This window comes from Meriones unguiculatus, chromosome X (assembly GCF_030254825.1).
Source record: "Meriones unguiculatus strain TT.TT164.6M chromosome X, Bangor_MerUng_6.1, whole genome shotgun sequence".
Classification (NCBI taxonomy): Eukaryota; Metazoa; Chordata; class Mammalia; order Rodentia; family Muridae; genus Meriones; species Meriones unguiculatus.
In genome coordinates this window covers 81,793,110-81,820,200 of record NC_083369.1, presented here as the reverse complement: position 1 = coordinate 81,820,200, position 27,091 = coordinate 81,793,110, and the positions used below count along the sequence as shown (strand labels likewise).

Sequence of the window (27,091 nt, the reverse complement as noted above, 5' to 3'; positions counted from 1 at the left end):
ACAGGGTTTCTCTGTGTAGCCCTGGAACTCACTTTGTAGACCAGACTGGCCTTGAAAGATCTTCCTGCCTTGGCTGGTCTGTGCCACAACCTCCCAACAATTTTAAATATTTTAAAAAGGTAAATCTCATTGCTTCTGTTAATGAGACCTTTTGGTAACTTGTGTCCTTATATTCCAATCTTACTGGAGTTCCCTTTGTGTAAGTCTATTTGTATATTTGTAGGCTTTTTGTTGTTTTGTGGCATTGGGGATTGAACCAATGGACTTACACATACTAGGCAAGTGATCTAAGGCTTAATTATATCTTAACTATTTTAAGTTTTAATTTTTTTTACTTATCTTCAACAATTATTTTGAGTGTATGGGGTTAAAAGGCATGTGCAATCCATAGCATGTGTATAGAGGTCAGAGAACAACTTTGTGGAGTCAGTTCTTTCCTCCCACTTTTACATGGGTTCTAGAGATTGAACTCAGTTTGTCAGGTTGGCATGGCAAATGCTTTACCTGTTCAGCCATCTCACTGGCCCATTCTAAAATTCGGAGACTGAGTAACTATCATTCAGTTAGCAGACTGACCTTAAACGTGCTTTGTAGTACAGGCAAGCTACTGAATTTGTAATCCTCCTCCTAGTATTACAGGCCTGTAGCATTATGTCAAGCTTCTGGTGTATAATTGTTTTATGAGAGTAAAGAGAATTGAAGCAAAGTTTTATCATACAACCCAGTTTGTCTAGAGCTGGCAATTCACTCACTTTCCTCCTGCCTCAGCCTTCCACAAGATGGAATTGCAGAAAACTATGCCCAACGCTTTTACATTCTTTTAATGAATTCCAGTACCATAATGTTTTAGATACATAATTTTACCAACAGTAAACCTTTTTTTTTTTTTTTTGGTAGGGCCAGTGCTCTGTCATGGAGCTATATTCTCAGCCTGACTGGGTTTTCTTTCATATAATTATACTACAAACACTAGTCTTAATTTTAAAGAAATATAAAGGAGGCTTGAGAGATGACTCAGCAGTTAAGTGCACTGGCTGCTTTTTCAGAGGATCTAGGTTCATCTCTAAGCAACCACATGGCAGGTCACAAATGCCTGTAATTCTAGTTCCAGGGGATCATTTGTTCTGGCCTCTGGGGACACCAGGCACTCGTGTGGTGCGTGTGTGTATATGCACACACAAAACACTCATACACATAAAATAATAAAAAAATAAAAGTAAAATATGTAGTATCTATCATCTATCATTGATAGTTTATCCACCTTATTCACATTAGGTTACTTCCCACAAAACCACTTAGAAAACCTACTTTCTTTCCAACAGATTTCTTCAATATTTATGGCACAATGCACACAAGTAATACAATTACATACAGAAATTAATAATATAAGAAAAAAAATGTTCTTATGGTCTATTAACTATGGATGCTTTTGATAAGTTGTGTGCTATTTAAAACAATGAAAAACAAATTACTCAAATTTTAAGGAACTTTTCTCTATATGGTAAAATATATATTAAGAAGTAGCCTTGCTGGGTATGGTGGTACATACCTTTAAGCAGGCAGATCTCTGTGAGTTCAAGGCCAACCTGGTTTATATGAGGAGTTCCAGAATAGCCAAGGCAGCCAGAGTAAACAAAAGTTTACTAAAGTTTACTCTGATGGCATCATCTTAAATTGATTATATCTGTGAAAACCCTATTTGCAAATAAGGTTATGAACAATGAATTGTTTTACAGTATAACTTTGACTATTAAAACAGGTGTTAAGTGGACATAAAACACCTTATCAAACAATTCAGGCTCTATCTATCCACTCCTCTACCTTATACCGCCAAGACTCTTCTTAGAAGCAATCACTCTTAGTAGTCTCTTATATATTCTTCCAGAAATATTCTAGGAATACAGACACATGCATATGCATTTAAAAGGTTTATAGACATCCAGTAGTAGTACACACCCTTAACTCCACTTGGGAGGCAGGGGCATGAGTGTAGCCACCTCACAGCCAGCAGGATCTACAGAGAGTACCAGAGCAGCCTGAGCTACATAATGAGACATAAACACACAAGCAAATAAACAAATAAAGCTAGGTGTGGTGGCACATGCTTGTAATCACAGCATATGGGAAGTAGAGGTAGGAGGATTAAGAATTCAAGACCATCTCTGGCCAAAAGAGATACTGTTGATATAATGTTCTTTTGGAATGTATTCAGTTTACAATGCCATTCTTCTGAAGATGATGCTCCATTATAGAGAGAATGGGTAACTGACTAGACAGTAAGTAAACTGTCATCTCTTAGTTTTGGAAGCTGCTTCCCTGCACTTCCTACTTAAGTAATAATTTTATTCCTTCTCAAGTCTCTAATGGAATTGAAGACTCGATACTTATGGTTTCACTTATAGGCTTAAGTTGTTTAGGATTGAAGAAAATGTTTTAAGGTCTATAAAGATTTTTTTTTAAGTTGATAAATACAAGATATGACAAAGAATGATTTAGGTACAAACTCACTTAGATAGGGTAAATAGTATTTTCTTCAAGGTTACCAAATACAAATGAGCTCTAAACAGTCTGATTGTAACTATCTTTAAAAATAATTTTTTTATTCTATGTATATTGGTGTCCTGTTTACATATGTATCTCTGAGGGTGTTGGATCCCCTGGAACTGGAATTACAGACAGTTATGAGCTACCATGTGGGCGCTGGGAATTGAACCCAGGTTCTGTGGAGGATCAGCTAGTGCTCTTAACTGCTGAGCCATCTCTCCAGGCCCTTGAATGTAACTATTACAGATGGCTTTCCTGATTTTTTTTTATAATAGTTCTTATTATATGTAATTTATTTAAAATAAATATAAAGTCCACATACATTTGGAAAAAATAGCCATTCTGACTTCAGTGAAATGAGATCTCAGTACTGTTTTACTTCTATGTCCCTGACAGTTAAGGATAGTGGACACTTCAAAATTTATTGGCTATTTATGTCTCATCTTTTACATACCATCTATTGATTTCATTATCCCATTTTATTGACTAGACTGCTTAGTTCCATACTCTACAGTTATGTACTTCATTGCTGGACTTTGAGGTTAGGGGAAAGGAACTCAGAATGTAGCTCTGCTTGGCATAGTACTCACTCACTATAAAGCAGAGACTGGTCTCAAACTGAAGGCTTTTAGTCTCCCCCCTCCTAAGTGCTAGAATTACAAGTGTAAGTTGTAATTACCCACTCTTGTTGTTGGACATAAAGTTCACAATTTCCTATTACTATCAACAATCAAGAGTGAATGTCAGCTGGGTATGGTGGCATACACCTTTAATCCTGGCATTCATGAGGCAGAGGCAGGCAGATCTCCCTGAGTTCAGGGCCAGCCAAAACTATGTAGTAAGACTCTTCTGGGAACAAAAAAAGGTGACTGGGGAGCCCTCCTCGCCTACCATGTGACCCCAGCCTCTGTGTGGACTAGGGGAGGAGGATAAGGAGAAAGAGGGAGGGAGGGTGTGGCCAGGAGGAGATGAGGGAGGGGACTATAATTGGGATATAAAGTGACTAAATTATAAAAAATAAATTTATATATTAAAAATAGAAATCAATGTAATCAAAAAAGAAAATGTAACATTGTGAATAATAAATAAATCCACAACAACAAAAAAGATGACTGTGAAATGAGGAAGGGCAGTAGGAGACAAGGATGAATAAAAATAAAGTACAATAGCATATATGTATGAAAATCCCACAATGAAACTTATCATTTTGTATAGTAATTTAAAAAAAGAGAGAGAGAGAATGCCCTGTACTGGCAAAATGGGTCAGTGGGTAAAGGCAATTTCCACCAAGCCTGGCTACCTGAATTCAATCCCTGGGACCGACATGGTAGGAGAGAACCATCTCCAAAAGTTGTCCTTCTGATCTCCAAAATGAATGCCATGACATGTGGATATGTACACATGCTCACTCTCTAAATAAATGTAATTTCTTTAAAAGGGAGTACCTTGTCTAAATTTCTTATTTGTTTTTCACAAATTTTCACAAATGAAAATGTTTGTTTTCATTTCTACTTGAGACCATATTAAATGGTCTCAAGTAGAAATGTATCTTGTATCAGTCAGCACCTTTTTATCCATCCTGCATTTTTTTTTTACAGGTTTTAAAATAATAGTTTTTAAGGAAAGACATGAATTCACTTATAGTTCTACAAGAAAAAGATGAGCATACAAACAGAAAATCAGAATATTTGCAAATATGAATAACAAATATTAGCAAAAGTATGCAAAACTTAAATCACATTTGTAATCAAAAGAATAGTTACCTAATGCTATTTTTTATCCTATTTGGCAAAGATTACTATCACAAATCAATGTAACCCACAAAAAATGAGAAAGTATGAGACAACATCAACAACAAAAACCCTGATATTGATACATTACAGTCAGGGAAATAAAACAAGACACTGGCTGTCTTAGTCATTGTTCTATTGCTGTGAAGAGACACTAAAACCATGACAACTCTTTTAAAGAAAAGCATTTAATTGGGGCTGGCTCACAGTATAGAGGTTTAGTCCATTATCATTATGGCAGGAGGCATGCAGTGTGCAGGCAGACATTGTGTTGGAGGAGCAACTTGAGAGTTCTATATCTGGATCAGCAAGCAGCTGGCAGAGAAAGCCATTGAGCCTGGCTGGATTTCTGAAATCTCACAGCCCACCACCAGTGACACACTTCCTCCAACGAGGCCACACCTACTCCAACATGAACACATCTACTTCAACAAGGCCGTATCTCCTAATAGTGCCACTCTCTATGAGTCTATGGGGGCTACTATAGCGGCATACTTGTAATCCTGCTAAACTCTAGGCTAGCATGGAATACAAGAGACCTTGTCTCAAAATATATATAGGCTCAGTTCAACATTACAAAGTGCACTTATCATATGCAACAACCTGGGTTCAATGTTCTGCACCAGAAATAATATAAAAGGTACATATAAATATGGTCCAAAAGTGCTATTCATAAATATACAAAAACATAACATTCACTGGACAGTGGTAGTACATGCCTTTTATGCCAGCACTCAGTAGGCAGAGGCAGGCAGATCTATAGAGCTAGTTCTGGGACAGCCAAGCCTATACAAAGAAATCCTGTCTCAAAAAATGAAAAATAAAAACAAACAAACAAAACAAGAAAAACAAGATATTCAACAGAAGATAGTACAAAGGTAATATGGAACCGAATACAACCATTATAAACTGAGGTATGACAGGTGAGATGGTTCATCAGGTAAAGGCCCGGCAACCTGAGTTTAACCTGCAGATCCCAGGTAAAAGTAGGAAAAAAGAACTGATCCCACCAAGTATCCCTCTAACCTCTACATACCCATTATGGCACATATGCCCCACCCCAAACATTAAAAGACATACACATTAAAAATAGTAAAATCCCAGACTTTACTTTTTTGTAATACCCTAGGGACAGGGGTATTACAGCTCAGTGAGAGAACACTTGCCCAAGATGCATGATGCCCAGCATTTCATCCCCAGAAACACAGCAAACAACTAACCTAAAAGCTCAGGCTGCAGATGAATACTAAAGTAGAACAGACACAGTGTTAGGATACTCTGTTAAGTGAAAGAGCTGGTTATAAGGTTTGGTGTAACTAATTTCTATAATGTCTGTTTAGCATGCATGAGGTCCTGAGAACACAAGCATAATGATGATGATGATATAAACTATATAACCCAATAATAAAAACATATAAAATGGCAATGTTATCCACTGAAATTCTATTGTTGCTAGTCATGGTGACTCACAAGTATATTTCCACATTAAGGAGGTTGAGGCAGGAAAACTGCTCAAACTTTGAGACAAGCCTGGGATAGATACACAGCTTGGGTCACAATGAGAGAACCTATTTTTCTTTTTTAAAAAATGCTTTCACTGTGTAATACTATTACTGATTTATTTTCTTCTTTGTGCTTCTTTTCACCGTTTAAATTTTATCAGCAAGTATACTGAATTCTAATCAAAAGAATAAGCAAGTAGACTTAATTTGTCAGGGGAACATTATATTAGTCTGCCCACCAGACAGAGTGTCATCTGGTTACTATCAATGTCAAAATGTTTTCTTCTGTGAATACATTAACCTAATAAACTGAGTATTGGGGACTTGTACTGCCAGGTTTTGACTTTTCATTAAAGACAATTTTCATAAATTATAGAGAGACAGAAAGATATGTTTAGTTTGCTATCTGAGATTTCCTGCCAGTCTGCTACTTAGATAACTTAGAAAACATGCAAGAGAGGAGAAATTGTAAACTGATGTCAATACTGTTGATCATAAGGTCAGATAAGAGAAAGAGAAGATAAAGGTGAAGTCTCAGTGATGGACAGGTCACATTCCTGGCATGTGCCAGGGAGCAAATGACTTTTGATAGACTGGTTAGATGAAAATAACTTAGCCACAAAAAGGGTTAAAAAAAGTTAATCCCTGCCTGCTACTTTGATAGAAGGGATGGAAATTTGTCATTTTTTGAGACAGATAGGGTCTTACTCTGTAGAGTAAGTTGGCCTAGAACTCACTATGTGGCTAATGTTGGCCCCAGACATTTTTCTGCTTTAGCTTACCAAATGCTGGTATTAAAGGAGTAAATCACCTTTATTTTTGAGTTGAAAATAAAAGGACTAGCTCATTAGTTTTGAGTTGGAAATAAATGGACTCTGTTATACTCTGAGACCCTGGAATGAAGTATTTTAAGTTCATACTAAGAATCTCAAGCAAGTACTGGAACAAATTATTTGTTTACTTTTGAGACAGGGCCTCACATAGCCTAGGCTAGCCATATAGCAGGAGGAAGGTCATGAACTTAAAACAAATTTAAATCACATTAACTTATTTAGTGGGGAGTATTGCAGAAGTCAGGACAACTTGCAGTTGGCAGCTCTCATTTTACCACATGGGTCCCAGGGAGATTGAACTGAGCTTATCAGGCTTGGTGGCAAGCAGCTTCTCATACCAAGCCATCTCAACAGCACTGCTTCAACAGCACTCGTGATCCACTTGCTTCTATCTCCCAAGTGTTGTTATTACTGATGTGCAGATGTGTACTACTATGCTTAGCTATTTTTTTTGAGACAGTGCAACAAAATGTAATTCAGGCTGCCCTTAAAAGCTGTGATCTTCCTGTTTCCACCTCCTGAGTGTTGGAATAACAAGTGTGTACCACCATGCCATGTCTTTGAAACAAATTCTTGATGGACCCCCCCTCATAAAAATATTCTGCTCTATCTATAAAAAACTTTGTTTTCTATACTAAAACATTTGGTAGGTTTGTCCTGTCTAGGTTTTATTTTTATTTAATTTATTTTACTTCTTTTAAGGTAGGCTTTCATCAAAGTCTATCTTTAAACTTACTATGTCCTTTGGCAGAGTACAGGGAATCATAAGAAAGAAGGGGAGTTAGTCTGATGGGGAAAGGATAGGAGCTCCACAAGGACTGGGCACAGGGTCTTTTCTGAGACTGACATTCAACCAAGGACCATGTATGGATATAACCTAGAACCTCCACTCAGATGTAGCCTGTGGTAGCTCAGTAACCAATTGGTTTCCCAAAGTGAGGGGAACAAGGACTATTTCTAACAGGAAATGACTGGCTCTTTGGCATCCCCACCCCCGAAGGGAGGAGCAGTCCTGTTAGGCCACAGAGGAGGGCTTTGCAGCCAGTCCTGAAGATACCTGATAAAACAGGATCAGATGAGAGGGGAGGAGGTCCCCCCCATCAGTGGACTTGGAAAGGGGCACGGTGGAGATGAGGGAGGGAGGGAGGGACTGGGAGGGAATGAGGGATCGGGACACGGCTGGGATACAGAGTTAATAAAATGTAACTGATAAATAAATAAATAAATAAATAAATAACAAAAAAAAAAACTTACTATGTATCCCAGGCTACCCTAGAACGCCTGATCCCCCTGCTTTCACCTACCAAGTAAGGGTATTATATAAACATGTACCACATAGCCTAGTTCTGCCTAGGTTTTAACTTGAAAAAAAAAAGACAAAGCAATCTACTTCACTAACAATAACCTAGATTTAAAAGTGTGTATTTAATGTCTTTTAATACACCTGCTTAGCTGCAGGTAAATTTTTGTTCTACTCCAGAAAATGGTGAAGTGAGAAATTTCCTTAATTTAAACATAGGTTTCTGTAATTCTATATCTCATTCTCTTTTTTTCCTTTACCATGTTTCCTTTGATAATAATTAAAATTTGTCCATGTACTTTCAAAATTTAGAATGTTTTGATATCTGATATCTGATTTAATTTATAGGACACACAGTTCTCATGTATAAAATGGGTAAACTGTGGTTCCAACTGGTAGTTACTCATCAGACATAATGTGGCAAATGAAAGTCAAAAATGAAAAAAAAAAATCAAACCCTGGTCTTGTGACTAATATAGTTCTCAAGAAATTACTATAAATATTATTGGCAGACTCTACCGAGGTATAAGAAAATGTGAGGTTTCCTAACCTTTCTGTGCTTGGAAAATGTTCTGAAGCACACAAGTCAGATCACACAGGAATGCAAAGTGAGAGAGGCTTGGCCAATTACTGTGAGTCAGGGTTTTTACTATGTAGTGAAGGCTGTCAATGAGCTCAAGGTCTTCTTGTCTCTGCTCATAGTGAATAAAGGAATTAAAGGAGTGTCCCATCCTGGACAGGCTCCAAGTCTGTTCTAAGGGCAATAAAATGATTACATAAGTATAAAAATTTAAATTACATATGTAAGTATATATGCCAAGGAATGCATAGTAGTACCAGCTTTTCTTCATTTAACCAAAAAGCCTTAAAACAAAGAAACAAACAAACAAAAAACAGTCTTAGCCACGTGGCATATACATGTAACTCCAGTACTCAAAAAGCAGGGATGGGAGGATTGACCACAAATTCAAGACTAGCCAAGTCTACCCAATGAGGTCCGGTACAGCCACAGCTATATTGTGAGACTGCCTCAAAAAATAAACAGAAAGTCTATCTTAGCCTGGCATGGCTACACCAGGCTATAAAATCCCAGCACTTGAGAGCCCAAGAAGCTAAAGTAGGAAGATTACAAATTCAAGTACTGGCGGCAGTGGTGGCACATGCCTTTAAAATCGCAACACTCAGGAGGCAGAAGCAGGAGGATCTCTAGGAGTTTTAGGACAGCCAAGGCTGTTATACAGAGAGACCGTGTCTCAAAAAAGTCTTGCCATAGCAGACTTTACCTCAAAACACAAAAAGTCTTAACTCACTCAGTTTTGACCATCCAAATAGGAGTTACTTATTTTCAGTCTACAATTAGTAATTGTTTTTCACCATGTCTCATATTCTCGAAAGTAACTATAAAATCAGATCACAAACCATGTAGAGTAGGCAAAGTATAGCACATCTATAATTCCAACTCCATATGAGGCTGACATAGGAGGGTGCCAAATTCAAGGCCTCCCTGATTTACATAGTGAATACCAGGCTGACATAGGTTACATAGAAAACACTCTCTCCCCACCCCCGAAGGGAGGAGCAGTCCTGTTAGGCCACAGAGGAGGGCTTTGCAGCCAGTCCTGAAGATACCTGATAAAACAGGATCAGATGAATGGGGAGGAGGTCCCCCCATCAGTGGACTTGGAAAGGGGCATGGTGGAGATGAGGGAGGGAGGGACTGGGAGGGAATGAGGGATCGGGACACGGCTGGGATACAGAGTTAATAAAATGTAACTGTTAAAAAAAAATAAAATAAAATAAAAAGAAAACACTCTCTCATACAAAAACAGGGCTTGAAAGATATTTCACTGGATGAGACAGTTTGCCTTGAAAGCCCAATGCTCTAAATTCAATCACTATAAAACTGGATCAAAAGAACTAATTCCATAAAGTTTTCTTCTATTCTCTACATATATACTACGGTACATGTGCACACATATACATGTCATACACACAATTATAAATACACACATGATAAAAATTAAGCCTAAAAAAACTCACAAGGTGAATAGAATGTACTCTTCATAATGTATACGAAATCATAATTAAACCATAATAACATGACAATTATACTATAACCAAAAATACTAAAAACCCAAGCTAATATCCAGGAATATGGACACAAATCTGATTTTGCCACAAAACAGATGAAACTATTAAACAGTAATTGAGCAGATAAAACTTACAACTCACATTTGGGCTTAAACTCCTTTGTCTGGTACAATAATCAGCAGCTCCTTCATTGGAATTTGAAGGGACTCTTTTTGGATTACTCTGAATACCTTGGAAGTTTTAACTTTCCCTTTAACCCAGAACAGGTCAGCAACTGCCATTTATACTTCTAAAAATTCAAATTCAAGTACTTATCACAAAGTTTAAAATTAAATGTCAGAGGGCTGGGAGTAATCCCAGAACTCAGGAGGCAGAGGTAGGAGGATCTCTGAGTTTAAGGACAGCTACATCTACACAGTGAGTACCAGGACAGCCACATCTGCACAGTGAGTACTAGGACAGCCAAGACCACACAGAGAAGACTCCAAGTCTCAAATTACCAATAATAATAATAATAAATACAAAAAATTAAAAGAAAGAAAGCTAGATATGATAACATACACCTATAATCTTAGCACTCAGGAAAGTGAAGGCTGAGAAAGACAAGGGGAGAGTTGTAGGTCACCCTGAAAATACGTATCAGGGTCCTACTTATCTCAAAAAATAAAGAATGAAGCATAAATTACTAAGGTTTCTATTTCTACCTTGTTCTTATTTTCCTGTCTCTTTAAAATATAATGGATATAAAGCTTTCTTAAAATGGCATGGTAAGCAGGTAGTACCTTTGATCCTACTACTGAGGAGCAGAGGCAGTTGGATCTCTGTGAGTTTGAGGGCAGCCTGGCCTACAAATAGAGTTCCAGGACAGCGATGGTTATTACACAGAGGAACTCTGTCTTGAAAAGCCACCCCCCCAACCCTTCCTACAAAGAAACCAAACCAAATCAAACCACACCAAAAAAAAAAACAAACAAACAAAAAAAAAAACAAAAAAAAACAAAACAACAACAACAACAAAAACCCAGCATGGTCTCACTGTTGGTTACCTTGGCTATTCTTAAAATCCCAGGCTCAAGAGATCCTTCTGCAACAAAACAAAACACCCTCCCCATCCTTCTGTTTAAGTCTCCAGAATAGCTAGTATTATACAAATGTGCCAGCCTAAGTTATGCAAAAAGACCATGCTACAAAAAACAAAATATATAAATATATAAAAGAGAAGGATCTGGTGGCCCACGCCTTTAATCCCAGCCAGCACTCAAGAGACAGACGGGCAGATCTCTGTGAATTCAAGGCCAGCCTAGTCTACAAAGGTAGTTCTGGGATAGCTAAGGCAACAAAAAGAAACCCTGTCTTGAAAAACCAAAATAAAATGAGATAATTAAAAATATTGACTTTGAATCTTTGGAATCAAGGAGTTAAAATCTGTACAGATAAATAGGGACAGAATAAAAATCACATTTTGAGAAACTTTTTTTTTTTGACACAGGAATTGTTCACAACAAAATGCTGAATAAGAAGTGCTAAATAACACAGCCCTAGATTTCTGTCCTACCTCAAATCTCAAATTTCATAAATTTTCTAGAACATGCCTTTTTAATTTAAAATATTAAAAAATACCCTTTTATGATTCAAATTAAACAGAATAAACACATTTTTGTGAAAAAGAAAATAAACACGGTGCTGCAAAGAGTCTAAGTAGAAATAAAGTCAAGACAAAAAAAAAGTTCCATGGCATCCAATCAGGGTATTTTTCACTGTTAATTTCTCATTTTTAAATATGTTTGCTTCTCAAATGGACAGGTACAAAGACCTTAAATAACACCAACAGCTTATATAATACTATTAACAGATTACTCCAGAGATAAAAATTTAAGAATTGACAGCTTATCATAATCTTCCTGCCTCAAAATAACAAGGGTAGTTTACCATATTCATCTCATAGAGATTTTTCTTTCTTTCTTTTTTTTTTTTTTTTTAAATGAAGATCTCAATATGCAGCCCAGGCTGTCCTGGAAAATGTTATCCTCCTTCCTCAATTTGCCAAGTATAAAAATTACAAATGTGTATAACTGGATGTGGTATCTATTCATTTTTAGACCCAAACCACAAAGTACAGTGTCTGGCACATAGTCGGCACTCAATAAATGTTTATGTTCTAAACCTAAGCCTTTCCTTCATGCTAGCACTTGCTGCTAGACTTAACTATTAGACCAAGCAAAAACAGTGAAATTACATTTAGAGTCTTCAATCATTAAATACAGAGGATATGCTAGGTAAATGAATGCACACAATGTAAATTAAAATTTGTGTACATTTGTGTTAGAATTTTAAGTGCTATACTAAATTACCTGGCACATTTAGTATAATGCTTGCACACTGAAATGTTTCTGACTAACTTTTAGCCAGCATTACTTTGTTACCATAGTTGACCTCATTGAATACACTAGAAAGCAATACAATTACAGGTGTTCTAGACTAGAATATAGATCCCAATCCAAAGTCTACTAACACTAAACAACAGAACTCTAAGCAATTCATCTTTTCATCTTTGGATCCTCACCAACCTATCTGTAAACAAAAAAAAGAGAACTCAACACAGGGGATGTGTCCAGTCTTACCTTTTGTTTCCAGTTTTAGGGATTGACTACAGGGCCTACTGTATATTATGCAAACATTCTGTACTGAAATATACCCAAACCCTTTGAAGCTTTTACCCCCAACCCAAAACATTCACTATCTTTTAAACTGTGTAGAACGCGTGAGGATTGATAATAAGGGCACAAAACCCACTTAAGTATCAAAAAATGTCATGCAATTTAATTTTTATTGATTATAATTCTGTTTGTACAGGGTCTGATGTAGCCCAAGCTGGCTTTGAAGGCTTGCTCATCCTCCTACCAAATGCAGGCATTAGAAGTGTGAGTCCTGACCCTGTTTTGTTTTACTATCTTGCGTATATGGATATTTTGCCTACATGCATATGTGTATCATATGCATGCAGTGCTCATGGAGGACAAAAGGCACTGAATCTTCTGGGACTGGAGTTACAGATGGCTGCGAGATATCATGTGAATGCTGGGAATAGAAATCAAGTCTTCGGGAAGAGTAACCAGGGCATTTAAACACCGAGTCATCTCTCCAACCCAACTTTTTTTTGAGGCAGGGTCTCACTAGGTAGCCCAGGCTGAACTTGAATTTACAGTTCTTCATTGACTTCACAGTGTTGGTATTACAGGTGAAAGCCACTATGTCTGGCTTTTTTTACCCTTTCTCTCTTCTGTTGGTATACTATTCAAAATAATGGGTTATATTTTCACAAATTATATAATGTACTTTGGTCAACTTCTAAGTTTTTCTTTGATATGTTCAAAACCCATTGCCTTGCATGTGAGAAGCACTCATTGAGTTACAAATCCCAATACAATCTTTACATGCTTAACCTTTTTAAAAAATGTTAATCCAGAAAGATCATGTGATTCAGATTTATGTCTAATTTGATATCTGAATTCTGTAATTTCCTATACTACTTAATAATCAAGAAACATCATTTTCTAAAAATAAAGACCATTTCACATGAAAAGGAAAATAGGTGAAAGCCAAGAGAAACAAATACTCAAATAATCAAGCTTGTCTGTTAAGACAACATAAGCCACAATTTTACAATATAAATCATTGATATATAAACGGATGTTTAGAAACACTGATTGAAAATACTGATGTTGATATATATCTATGTGAGCTTTAAAACGTTTTAGTAATTAAATAACACCTGTTAATAATAAATTATTCAAACATATTTAAGGTACAGGAGAAAAGCAAAGTAGAAGTTTTCCATCCCTTTTTCAGAAGTAGCCAGTGATATCATTTTTCCTGTATACCTTTCATGGACCCATGTGACCCAATCCATGTAGATATAAGCTTATGTTTCTCTGTCTGTAGGTATAAATGTGGCCTAAGATATCTTCCATTTTTAAGTATGGGGGGAAAGCAGTCTCAGGCACAATCTCTACAAGCATGTTCACTACACTGAAAATGGTGCAGGCATCAACACAAAGTAGTATCATGCTCAATAGAATTGTTCAACAGAATACTTATATTTTGTGCTTAGAGGTTATATGAAGCAACAGGAGTGAGGTGGCCAAGAAGCCAGAAAATCAGTTCTAATCTAACCTGCCTGGTAACCTTAGTTTGGCAAGTCATGAAACCTTGAACCTTAGCTTTTGCTTTGTTAAAAACGGTTGGGCTAAGATCCTTCCCAATTCTAAAATGGTATAATTCTAAGATGGCCAGCTCTTAACAGTGTTCTCTTGAACTGGCTAAAAAAAAAAAAAAAAATGGTATTAAGGAGAGAATGAGGACGCAGAAACAAACACTAAAGCTGTCTCCAGTCTTACAAGAGTAAATTTCTGACTTGTTCACTATCAAGGTATAGATGTGATGACAGAACTAGTGACATAATTGTACTTGAAAGCAAAGTAGTAGATTATTAAAACCTGATACGTCTGTTTTCCCCTAGTCTCCATTAGCATTTTTTTTTGAGAGGGACAGAGCTAGTTCTCAGTTTCATCAATCACTACTCCCCTCCCTTAAAAGAAAAACACCTCCACAATTCAAGTAAATTGTGGAGTTAAAATAATGGAACTGAAAATCAAATTAACATTTTTCTTTCAGAACTATGTTGGGGAAGTGACCAAGGCAAAAAAGGGTGGCAAGTTTGACAAGCTATTTTCTCCCCTGGAAGCTCTTTGACCCTCATTCTTTCGGTTTCACACGCCTTTGCCAGAAACACATCACCCTGCCCCATACATGCCACAGGCATCAGATTGGAGGGAAGGGAGGTTGACTGTATTTTTTTTTTAATTATTTAACCAGATTTACCTTTGTATCACGAAGTTTAAGAAGGCTGACCTGAAGGCTTGAAGCCAGCCACCCTACCCCATGGCTTCGAGGGGCAATCCCGGGAACCTGGACAAGGAGCCCAGTGCTGTATATCCCTCGGGCGGGCGCGGCCATCCGGCCCAACTAGGCAGACCTAGCTCAGGCGGGAGGGGGGTTGAAAAGGAGGGAAGGAAAAGGAGGGAGGGGGAGAGGGAAGGAGCAGGAGGGGAAAAGAGGAGGGAGGAAGGAGGTGGAGGGAAAGAAGAGCAGAGAAGGAGGGGAGGGGAGGGGAGGAGAGGAAACCCACAAGAGCTGTACCCACCACGCCAAGCACTCCAGTCCTAACAGCCGAAGGCGACAGTTCCCGAGGGGAGGGTCCTAGAGGAGGGGCAGCCCGAGCCCGGATCAGGAAAACAACTCCGCTGGGCGGCGGGCCGCGGCCTAGAAGGAAACGGAAGTTGCTATGTGTCCCTCCCTTGGCCTTCTCAGACCGGACAGTCCCTTCTGAAAAAACTCGGAGACTAGAACCAAGAGAGTCCACGTCAGGGCTTAAAAAAAAAAAAAAAAAAAAAAAAAAAAAAGGCCACGGGGTGCAAGTCTGTCAACTTTAACTTCCAGGGCTACCCTGGCCTCAGGCCATGTCCTTCCCACCTCCCCCCTGGGAGCTCGACTCCCGCCCGGCAAAGCCCCTCCTTCTTTCCCTGCTCCGCCATCTTCCATCCTACCTCTCCGGCCCTGGAGGCCTTAGATCACGGTCGCATCCGCTCGGGGGACCTCCGCCGGCCAGCCACTTCCCGGAGCCGGAAGGGGGCATCCAGAAAAAACCCAGTCCTCCTCATTATGCAGCCAAAGGCCCCCACCCCCTTCCCGGCTCCAAGCCAGAGCCTGACCCAGCGGTCGCACATGCGCACAGGTCAGTCCCCGCCCCCAACTCAAGCGTTTCCTTTTTTAGCATCCAGGACTTTTTTTTTCTCCTAGGGCTTTTACCTAGACTCTAAGGCGGGGAGTAGGGGAATACAGATAAAAGGATAAAAAACCTAGGGAAAAGGCTCGGAGCACTTTGAGTTTTTACTGGATACCAGGGACTCTGCTAGGTATATAACATTGTTTGTTGCTCTTTCAAAAACTCTGAAAGGCAGGGCACCTCTATTAAATTCACTACAGGGGAAACTGAGACCCAGAGAAAATAATTTATCCCAGTATCACCCACATGATAAAAAAGTAAACTGAGATTAGAGAACCGGTTCTTTCTAAATAGAGAATGGTGAAAGGAATGAGAAGAAAAGGAGACAGATCGTGAGAGATGTTTAATTTGTGAAGAAAAGGGAAAAAGAATTGAACAAACATGGAAAAGACACACAAAGCTGGGCATAATGGCACACGCCTGTAATCCCACCACTCGGGGAGGCAGAGGCAGGTGGGCTCTCTGTGAGTTTGAGATCAGCCTGGTCTACAAAGGGAGTCCGGGACAGTCAGGGCTACACAAAGAAACCATGTCTCAAAAAAAAAAAAAAAAAAAAAGAAAAGAAAAAACTAAAAGGACACACAAAAGTTTTTGTACAAAAATTGGTGATCATGCCCCTAAAGTTATTCATATATGACTGTAGGATTGTCAGAAAAACGGGAATTTAGGTTTCAGGAATTTTGGCTCTTAGTGGCTAATACAGTAAGATAGATTCTGAATATCATTTCAAAGGAGAAAATCATGAGTACCATCTGCCTGGTTAAATAATGCTACCCTTGATGAAAAGACACTTTGAAAATAAAAAAAAATTCTTTTTTGTCTTTAAACTTTTGGTGACATAATATTCCTTCTAATGCAATCTTTTTTTAAAAAAAAAAGTTATTACATTTTGAGTGTGTGAGATCAGAGCACAACTTGGGGAATCCATTCTCTCCCAGCTTGTGGGTTTGAAGGATGAACTCGGGTTCCCAGGCTTGGTGATAATGGTTCTGGAGTGTGTTCTTATAGCTCTGAGAATCACACCTGACTTATAGCAATAATAGTAATTGCAAGCAAGGGCTGGAAATGTAATTCAGCAGTAGAGCAGGTGTAGAGCACATGCAAGGCTGAATTCAAACCCCACCACTGCCAGCAAAACAGAACTGCAAGCAAATATTCTCACTTCTCCAGGCACAATTAGCTTTTTTTTTTTTTTTCCAAGACAAAGTTTCTCTCTGTAATAATCCTGGCTGACCTGGAACTCAGTTTGTAGACCAGACTGGCCTCAAACTCACAGAGATCTTCTGCTTCTGCCTCCTGAGTTCTGGGATTAACTCTTGCTACTCTTACTTAAATATATAAATCAATAAAACTATTTTTTTTTCTCTTTAGATGAGAGTTTTACCAAGCCACCTTCAAATTCAGCAACAGGAGGATCAGGATTTCAAGGTCATCCTCAGTAGAAAGTAGGAGGCCATCCTCAGATGCAAGGGATCCTGTCTTAAAAAAAGAAAACAAAACAAAAACAAAAAACTTGCCTCACGCTACCCCCCCTTTGTCTTTATAGTAGTTGGTCCATCATTACCTTATTTTAAAGAGGCTGAAGTCTATTGGGTAGGAACTGAACAGTATGAGTCAAGGTTGGATCTTTCTACTCACATGTCTGCCTGACCTTTACCCAGTGTGATTTTCCTGTTCTTAGGCTTATTCCTTCTTTCCACCCCATTTAGTCTGCATGAGGCTTAGTTAAATCCTTCCATTCTGACTTCAGGGCAAGAGTAAATCTCCTTAGCCTTACGTTCACTCCCCTCTAGAACAGTATATAGTGTCTTCTAAGATAACTACTTACCTTGCCCTGGCTCTTGTCAGTTTGCCTGCCTTCCAGTAATTTATTGAAACTCATTGAACAGACTGCTCTCAAGCAAAGCCTACTCTAATTCCCTTACCTGAAGATTATATTTTCTCATTTCTGTTATCTTTTATTCTTTGAACTTAAAGTGCTTTATAGAATCTTTATTATTGTTGTTTTGGGCCTTCTGATATTATTTTTTTGAGACAGCATCTCCCTAAATAGCCCAGCCTGTGTAAGAAGTCACTGTGTAGGCCAGGCCAGACTGAAACTAATCCTTATGTCACAGCCTCTGACTTTTGGGATTGCAAGAAACAGCTATATAACCTACCTAGTACTGTTTGGCTTGAGTGTTTTGAACTGAGGTCTCATGTATCCTAGGCTGGTGTGAAGTCACTATGTAGTTCAGGGTGACCTTGAATTCTTGATCTTATTGCCTGAGTATTTGGATTATAGGATTGTCCCACCAAGTCTGACTTTATTTTGTGAGATAAGACTTTGCTATGTAGCCTTGTCTAGCTACATATTCCAAGCTCAGCTCAAATTAATGGCAATTGTCTGCATTATCATCCTAAGTGCTGAGATTATGAGCTTGAGCCACTACATCTGCTAACATTTTTTATTGTGAAATGTACATAAATTTACTGTTGTACCAATTTTATTTTAACCATTGTAAGTGAAAGAAAATGGGGAGACAAGTGTTCCAAAGTATGGTTAAGGAAAAGGCTTTTACTAGACAGTTCAGCCAGAAGCATCAGGAAAGGTCCAGACTGAACAAGGCTGTGAGAGGTGAGAGTGAGAGAAGAGGAGGAGAGAAAGAAGAGGAGAAAGAGAGGAGAAGAGGCGAGAGGACCAATGTTGGTATAATGTTCTTGAGGGATGAATGCAATTTACCCTTGTCATTCAAATGATGATTTCTCTATCCCACTATCTGGTTTCAATCCAGACATTGTACTGTGATGATGCTTATCCTGTCTCATGTTTGTGTAAACATGCCACCATTTGTTCTCTGTGTTGCCAATAAAAACAACCAGCCAATGCTGAGCAATGGAAAGAATAGGGTGGGATATCCTGGTCCAGAGTGGAGGAGAAAGAAGTCAGTGGGAAGAGAGATCAGAGAAGAGAGGACCTAGAAACATCAGGAGAAGTGAACCAGACCTAAGATATGACTAAAAAGCAAGTATAATGTAGGAAATCTGAACAGGAGGAAGCTGTGGGCTTGGAGGTTTAAGATGGAATAAAAATTGCCCAGCAATGTGCTCTAGGTTAATTAAATAAATCTTAGTCTCTGTGTGGTGATTTGGGTATACAACGGGTTTAGGAATAACCGCTGATTAACTAAAAGATAAACCAATATTAAATATTAATAATCATAAACTGATCAAGAGAGCACATGGCCACAATGGCAGGTTTATATAGGAATGAAAAGTTGGGGGAAGGGAAGAGAAGCAAGGCCTTTGGGTTGGAAAGATTTAAGGTAGGGGGTGAGGTAGGAAGTGCTGGGGGGGAGCCTCAGGTACTGAGTGAGACTTGTCCCAAGTTTTTTTGGGACCTGACAGTAAGTACATAGTTCAGTGACACTGAGTACAATCCCATTATTGTGCAAGCATCACCACTGTCCATTTCTAGAATGTTCACCTAACTTCATCATTATAGTTAGTGCTGTGTTACAGTACACAGTGAGTTGTGTCACACGATATAGCTACTTGTATAAATGTATGATCTCTCCTATGGTGTAAACTCATTTATGGGAAGATCTGTGTCAAACTCATTTTTTTGAAAACCCTTGAAGTCATCTTTTACAAATTTTAAATGTATTCATGGGAGTACATACCATGTCATGTATATGGAGGTCAGAGGACAGCTTGCTAGAGTTGACCCTTTTCCCCCATCCATGTGGGTTCTAGAGATCAAATTCAGGTCATCAGGGTTGACAGCAAGCCCCTTTACCCACTGCTCCCTCTCTCTAGCTCCTTTTTTTGATTTTTCAAGCTAGAGTCTCCTATATCCCCAGACTCATTGCATAGCTGGAACTTATCTCTTTTTTTTCCTTTTTTTATCATTAATGTGTATATGAGAGAGATGTGTGTAAGTGTAGGTTTACACATCTGCATGTATATGGAGGTTAAAGGGCATATTTCAGTAGTTATTTCTCTACTTCCACCATCTGTTCCATGGATCAAACTTAGGTTATCAGTCTGTAAGCCCAACTTTGAACTTCTTATCTTTCCTTCACCTCCGTATTGCTGGGATCATATGTGTGCACCACCAATGCCCAGTTTACACTGTGGTGGGGATTGAACTCGGGGCTTTGTGCATACTAGGTAAGCACTCTCTCCAAAGCTGCAGTCTCTAACACCAAAACACATCTTTAGTTCCTCTCATCTGTCATTCTCTCATCCAACCCATCAGCAAAGTTTACCATTGCTGTCTTCAGAATATACCCAGGGTACCACAGCTCTCAACTTCACCACTTCATCAGGCCTTTCCCTCTCCTGGCCTGTAGTACCTTCTCAGTTCCCTCTATATTTCATTCCCCACAGCAGCCAGTTACGAATGTAAACCACTAATCCAGATCATTTTTCTGCTCAAATTCCTTCACTAGCTCTCCATTTCATAAAAAAAAAAAAGTTATTATTACCAGCCACCATAAGGAAGTCCAACAATCTTCATCTCTCACTAGTCACCAGTAGTCATGTGCTTGCTTGGGTTTCTTCTACACAGAATTAGGGCTGGCCTTTGTAACTGATAGAATATGGAAGTGGTGGTGTGTGACATATAAGGTGAGGTTAGAAAAGGTCTTGTGGTTTCTGCCTTTGCTTTCTTGGTTTGGTTGCTGTGGAGTATGCCAGGCATGTTTGAGTACTCAAAGAGAAGGTGAAGCTAGGTTTGATGGTTCACTACTGTAATCTAAACACTTAGGAGACCAAGGCAAGAAGATTATGAATTTGAAGCCAGCCTAGTGTACATAGTAAGATCTTAATGAAAGAAAGAAAAAGAAAGAAAGAAAGAAAAAGAAAGAAAGAAAGAAAGAAAGAAAGAAAGCCAGGTTTGATTGTTCACACCTGTAAAATCCCAGCCCTCGGGGAATCAGAGGCAGGTGAATTCATCTCTGTGAATTCTAGGCCAGCCTGGTCTGTAAAGTGAGTCCAAGATAGCCAAGTCTATACAAAGAAACATTGTCTTCAAAAGAAAAAGAAAGAAAGAAAGAAAGAACGGAAGGAAGGAAGGAAGGAAGGAAGGAAGGAAGGAAGGAAGGAAGGAAAAAAGAAAAACAGAAAGAAAAAAAAGTTTGCATATACTTGTAGTCTACTCCATGGAGATGGAGGTAGAAGCAGGAAGACCAGGATTTCAAGATCAGCCTTAGCTGCATAGGAAGCCAACAAGGGCTACCTATCTCAAACTCTACTCAAAAGCGAAAAAGAGAAAGGAAAAAAAGGGAAGGAGGGCAAGAGACCAGACCTGACCCAGCCCAGGAGCTGTATAACCCCAATGATGAGAAAATGAGTTGTGACCCTTTCCTAGCTTCTCCTCTCTCTGGACCAGCTAGCTGCCACACCTTGCTGACCATGTAAGATGCTTTGAAGGGGATGAAACTTCAGGCCTAAGAGTCAGGAAGCTACAATCTCTTGAGACTTGGCATATTGCTCAGTTGGTAATGTGCTTGCCTAGCATACATGAAGCCCAGAGTCTGATCTCCAGCACCACATAAATCTAGTGTGGTGGTACATGCCTGTAACTCTATTATATTGGAGGTGTGGGCAGGAAAATTAGAAGGTCAAGGTTATCCTCAAAATCAGCAAATTCAAAGCCATTGGAATACATAAGACTCAGTCTTAAAAAATAAATCAATAAAACTAACCTCCCCTCAAACAAAACCATATAACTTTTGACAACCAAAGCTGGAAATATCCATATAAACCTCCTTCCTGAATTTGTGTGCGTTTTTTCTTTTTCTTTTTTTTTTTCTTTTGTATGTGGGTTAGAAAACTTCAGGTGATGTTTCTCAAGAGCTATGGTGACTAGATTTTTGTTGAGTTGACATAAGCTAGAGAATAACAACCTCAATTGAAAAAAAAAAAAAAAAACCTCCATCATATTGGCATGTAGGTAGGTCTATGTAGTATTTTCTTGATTAATGATTGATGTGGGAGGGACCAGCCCACTGAGGGTGGTGCCACCCTTAGGCAGAACTGCCTGTGTTGTATTAAAAAAAAATTAAGCAAGCCATGAAAACAACCCACATTCCTTTATGGTCTCTGCTTCAGTCCTGCTTCCAGATTTCTGCTTTCAGTTCCTGGCCAGGCTTTCTTCCATGACAGACTATAAACTGTAAGACGAAAAAAACCCCTTTGTCCCCAAGTTACTTTTGGTCATGGTTTCATTACATCAAAGAGAAGCAAACTAATACAGGAGCTGCCAACCTGGTACTGGAGATAGGGACTCTCCTTTTGCTTGGAGCTCACTGTGTTTGCAAGTGAGCTCTAGGAAATCTACCTTTTTAGGCCTCCCCAATGCTTGCATTACAAGCGTATGTCACTATGCCTAGCTTTCCTCTCATAGGTTCTGGGGATTAAAGTTGGGTCTTCATGCCTGCTAGGCGAGCAATTTTGTTGAATTACTCTCCCTCCCAGTCCAACACTGTTGGTTTTGTTTTCAGTAACTAGTCTTAGAGTAATTTATTACATGTATTACATAGCAACAGTGGCCCACCATATTAAGAACTAATAAAACTGGACATGTAGCAGTGGTCTATCAGATCCAGGACTGTTTCCAAGAATTAAAATAAAATCATAATTCCTCCTACTACTACTCTCGTTCTCCTTTCTCTTAGTCTATATTTTCCATTTTCAACAGCATTTCCATTATTTCCTTTTTAATTTGTGCTATTTTTTGAGACACTACATAGTCCAGGCTGGCCAGACCTGGAGTGTAGACCAGGCTGGCCTAAAACTGACAGAGATCTATTTGCTTCTACCTCTCAAGTTATGGGATTAAAGGTGTGTGCCACCAGGCACATGTATTTTTTTCTTTTTAATGTTTTTATACTTAACTTTCAAAATAATAGGCTTTATCTGGACATTTTCATACTTAAAATATCATGTGGCTTGCTCATATTCCTCCCACTATTTTCATCTATCTTTGACATTTTCTGATGTATTATACAGTCATCTTACTATTTTCTTTTTAAATTATCTCTCCAGCCCTCACCTATTTTCTTCACTATACATTTCTTCCTTCCATCCATGCTAGAACAAAACCTATAAGAACAAAAGGATCAGGAGCCAGGCATCATCCTGCACTTCTGTAAACCCAGCATTTAAGAGGGTACAGCAGAAAGAGCAAGTACAGCTCCACTACATAGTAAAACTTTGTCTCAAATAATGATAAAACAAGGGCTAGAGAGATATCTCAGTGATTAAGAACACTTTCTGGTTTTGCAGAGACCCCTCATTATGTTCTCAGTGCTGACATAGTAACTCAAAATCACCATGTGGCTGGTGATTGAATGCCCTCTGCTTACATCAGATACACATGAACTCTTGTCAGCTCACATACAATTAAGAAAAAAAAAAAGGAAGAAAGACAAAAAAACATTACAAAGAGCAGAGATCTTCCTGTTGTTCACAGATTCAATCCAAATACCACAACATCTTACATGGTATTTGTTCAGCAGCTATTTGTAGAATGAATGAACAAGCATTTCATGACCATTTCAGTCTCCTCGTAAAAACTTAGTGAGTTCTCCATTCAGAGATATGATCCTATAAAAGTATGATGCCTAGGTCCTATGTTTAGGGACCCATTGAAATGTTAAATTAGAAAAAAGATCTGAAGCTGGGCATGGTGAAACACACCTGTAATCCCAGCACTGGAGGCAGAGGCAGGCAGATCTCTGAGAGTTTGAAGCCAGCCTGGGCTACACAGAGAAACCCTGTCTTGAAAAACAAAACAAAACAAAACAAACAAACAAACAAACAAAAAGGTTCTGTTGAGAGCTTTGTCTTCTTTGTACAAAAATATTTACTTGGAATTTTTCTTTTTAATTAAAAAATTGTTTATTAGGGCTGGAGCAATGGCTCAGCCGATAAGAGCAGAGGTCCTGAGTTCAATTCCCAGCAACCACATGGTGGCTTACAACCAATACCAGAATCTGATGCCCTCTTCAGATAGAACACTCATACATAAAATAAAATCATTATTATTATTATTGTTATTATTATTATTAATATGGTTTTTTAAGATAGGGTTTTCTGTGTAGCCCTAGCTGTCCTGGAACTCACTCTGTAGACCAGGATGGCCTCAAACTCACAGCTCTGTATCTGCCTCTCCCTCCCGGAGTGCTGGGATCAAAGGTGTGTGCCACCATGACCGGTTGGAATTTTTCTAAACTAAGAAAAATATTGCAGAAAAGTGTACAAGGTACTAGATTTCAAACAATGAAAGTGACAGTACCCAATGTTAGGCATGATGGCACAGACCTGTATTCTTAGTATTCAGGAGGTGAAGACAGGAGGATCAGAAGTTCAAGGCCATCCATAGGCTACAAAGTGAGTTTCAAGGGAGTATGAAACACATGAAGCCCCAACTTTAAACAAAACAAAAGAAAACAAAACAAAACAGAAACTGTGTCAGTGGCCCACTAAATGATTAAAACAGAAATTTTCTTTGCTGCCACACAGTAGGAGGAAAAAAAATAGATGGCATAAGAATTCATAGGAAATGAGGAAAAGAAAAAAAATTAAGTGCAAGCAGAAGCATTTGCTTTAAATAAGAGAGAGAACACTCCTTCAGAGACTAAAAGCGTTAACTATAAAAAGGGCCAATAATTGACAGTAGTCTCCATAGCTACTAGGCTTTATTAAAAGTAAATTTGTAGTTATCTGCTGAGAGTAAGTACAGTGGTTTAGCATTGGAACCTTTTTGTAAAAGTTATGATAAAGTCCAAATATAGTAGAAGAAGTGATGATGTGAGTGATGTGACCCAGGCTTTGCCCTTAGAACTGTTGTATTGTGCCCTTTTACGGAAAGGGGTACATACCTGCCAAGGATCACACTGGTATCAGTCAGAGGACAGCCTTTGTGAAGATTATTCATAGTAATCAATTGGCATCTACTTGCAGCATCTCCTTTTCTGCCCTCTGGCCCCTTTCTTTGTTTCTTTGTTTCTCTCTCTCTCTCTTCCTTAACAAGGCCTCATGCTGGAATGCAGACTGGTTTGTAATTTATGGGACTCTTCATGTTTCAGCTTCCTGAGTTCCTGGATTGTAGGTGTGGACCAATCACAACCAGTTGACTTCTGACTTTTGCCCTGGTGTCTGCATTGCTAACCTTTCCCTCGCTCCTTGCAACTGAAATTTCCTCTTTTGTGAAGTCATAAAATGGTCTTATCTTGTGCTGACAGAACTGCTATCTCTACCTAGCCCTTCCCTTCCTTTCTTGCCCTTTATCTTCCAGGTAAGGAGCTATACAGTTTGGGGTGGGGCTGAAAGAGCACACAGTCATCTCAATCTAGGAGGAAAGTCTACCCAAGATTTCTATAAACTAGTCTAGTCTTATGGTTATACTCAGTCTCTTCAATGTTCAAGGAGCCAACAATCCAAAGGCAAAGCCAAAGTCAGGGAATTGTCCCTCTGTGTCTAGATTGGAGGAAGGGAAAAGTTACTGGAGTTAAGCTCCAGGAGGGAAGCTGACTTCCATGGCTTGTGTGGTTAGACAGAATATGAACCAGAAGCCAAAGAGCTGAATGGATTCATATCTTACATGTGAGGAATTGCCACCACCAGCACCAGCACCACCACCCTCAGAATTTTCAAAAGAACTGAAGCTGTAACTTGTTGATAAGTGCTTATCTATCACACACAAGGAGCTGTGCTCATTCCCCAGTACCTGGGGTGGGGAAGGGCTAGGGAGAAAGATCCCACTGCACCAGAGTCAACTGGAAAGGACAGAGGAACTGAACTTCTCCCTGGATCCTAGCCCAGAGGGATTGAATCTGAATCATGTCCTGGAATTTGAAGTTTCCCCAAAGATCTTCCAGTGAGTCTGACTCAACACCAAGCTTCAGAATAAGTGGTCTACAGATTAAAGTTCAAAATCCTTTACAGAGCCATGTATGGACTTGGTTGTATCTCCCCCAATGTGTTGGATCTCTTTCTCATAGTACTTCAGAATATGACTATATTTAGAGACTGGGCCTTTGAAGAGGTGTTTAAATTAAAGAGCGGCTATCAGAGTGGAACATAATAAAACCTGATTGATGTTCTTATAATAAGAGAGGAGCAGCCCATTAAAAAGAAATATCAGGGGCTGGAGAGATGGCTCAGTGGTTAAGAGCATTCACTGCTCTTCCAGAGGTCCTGAGTTCAATTCCCAGCAACCACATGGTGGCTTACAACCACCTGCAATGAAATCTGATTTCCTCTTCTGGTATGCATGAAAACAGAGTGTTCATATACATTAAATAAATAAATAAATAAATCTTAAAAAATAAAAGAAGTTAAAAAATTATCAAACCAGGCATGGTGGTGCATGCCTGTAATCCAGCAGTGGGGAGGCAGAGGCAGATGGATTGCTGTGAGTTTGAGGTCAGCCTGGTTTACAAAGTAAGTCCAGGATAGCCAAGGCTACATAGGGAAATCCTGTCTAAAAAAAATAAACAAACAAATAATAAAAGAAATATCAATGATGCATATACACTGTGAAGGTGGCCATGTCTGAGCCAAGGACCAAGGCCTTAGAAGAAAAGTGAACTTGCTCATGCCTTGATGTTAGACTTTATCCTTCAACAACAACAAGACTTCTAGCCTTCTGACCTGAGACCAAACAAATTTGTAGCTTTTATTTTTTGTTATGGCAGCTCAAATGGACCAAGACAAAATTTTTTAATCTGGCCCCAGATAGTTATCTAGAACCTCTGCAACTCTTTCCATCCCCCTTCCCAGTCAGCCCTTTTAAATTCTGAATTCACAGGAAACTTCAGCTGTCAGTGTCCAGTATTCAGTTCTGTAAAATGGTGTTAACAAACAAACAATGCCTTGCATAGGGTTGCCTGAAAAATAAATATCATTGCTTCTTATTAAAATACTTTTCATGATATTTGTTAGTGAAAGGCTGTGTCTTGATGGGTATAGTGACTACTGCATTGAGATTTTGCGGCAGAGGAAGGAAGTTAGGCTCAGCTTCAAACATAGCAAGGAATAATAGCAATAGGTAGCCAGAGGAAACGATAGGGGTCAACAGATGGAAAATTACTAAGAGGAAATGTCAATCTAGTGGAATTCTTGCTGGAGGCAGAGCAGAGTGATGAGCACAGAATGAGGAATTTGATCAGATACTGATGGTGGTGGTTGCTAGA

General features: G+C 38.9%; 2 protein-coding genes across 9 annotated transcripts in view; one reads left to right on the top strand and one right to left on the bottom strand.

Moving 5' to 3' along the window:
- Positions 1–15,804, bottom strand: part of Xiap (X-linked inhibitor of apoptosis) — a 48,532-nt gene extending 32,728 nt beyond the window's left edge. For 3 of the 8 annotated variants that reach the window (XM_060375206.1, XM_060375204.1, XM_060375209.1), the window contains exons 1-2: positions 15,667–15,804; positions 15,264–15,382 (exon numbers count right to left, since the gene is read on the bottom strand). The gene's annotated coding sequence lies outside the window, so the exon portion shown is untranslated. Of the gene's footprint in view, positions 1–14,941; positions 15,523–15,666 lie in introns of those variants that run through there. The other 5 variants (XM_060375207.1, XM_060375205.1, XM_060375210.1 and 2 more) reach the window with 4 other exon arrangements.
- Positions 15,565–27,091, top strand: part of LOC110540770 (large ribosomal subunit protein eL32-like) — a 50,840-nt gene continuing 39,313 nt past the window's right edge. Inside the window, exon 1 of the mRNA XM_060375212.1 lies at positions 15,565–15,854. Coding sequence (XP_060231195.1) covers positions 15,580–15,854 — 275 coding nt within the window. The 5' untranslated portion in view covers positions 15,565–15,579. The remainder of the gene's footprint in view (positions 15,855–27,091) is intronic.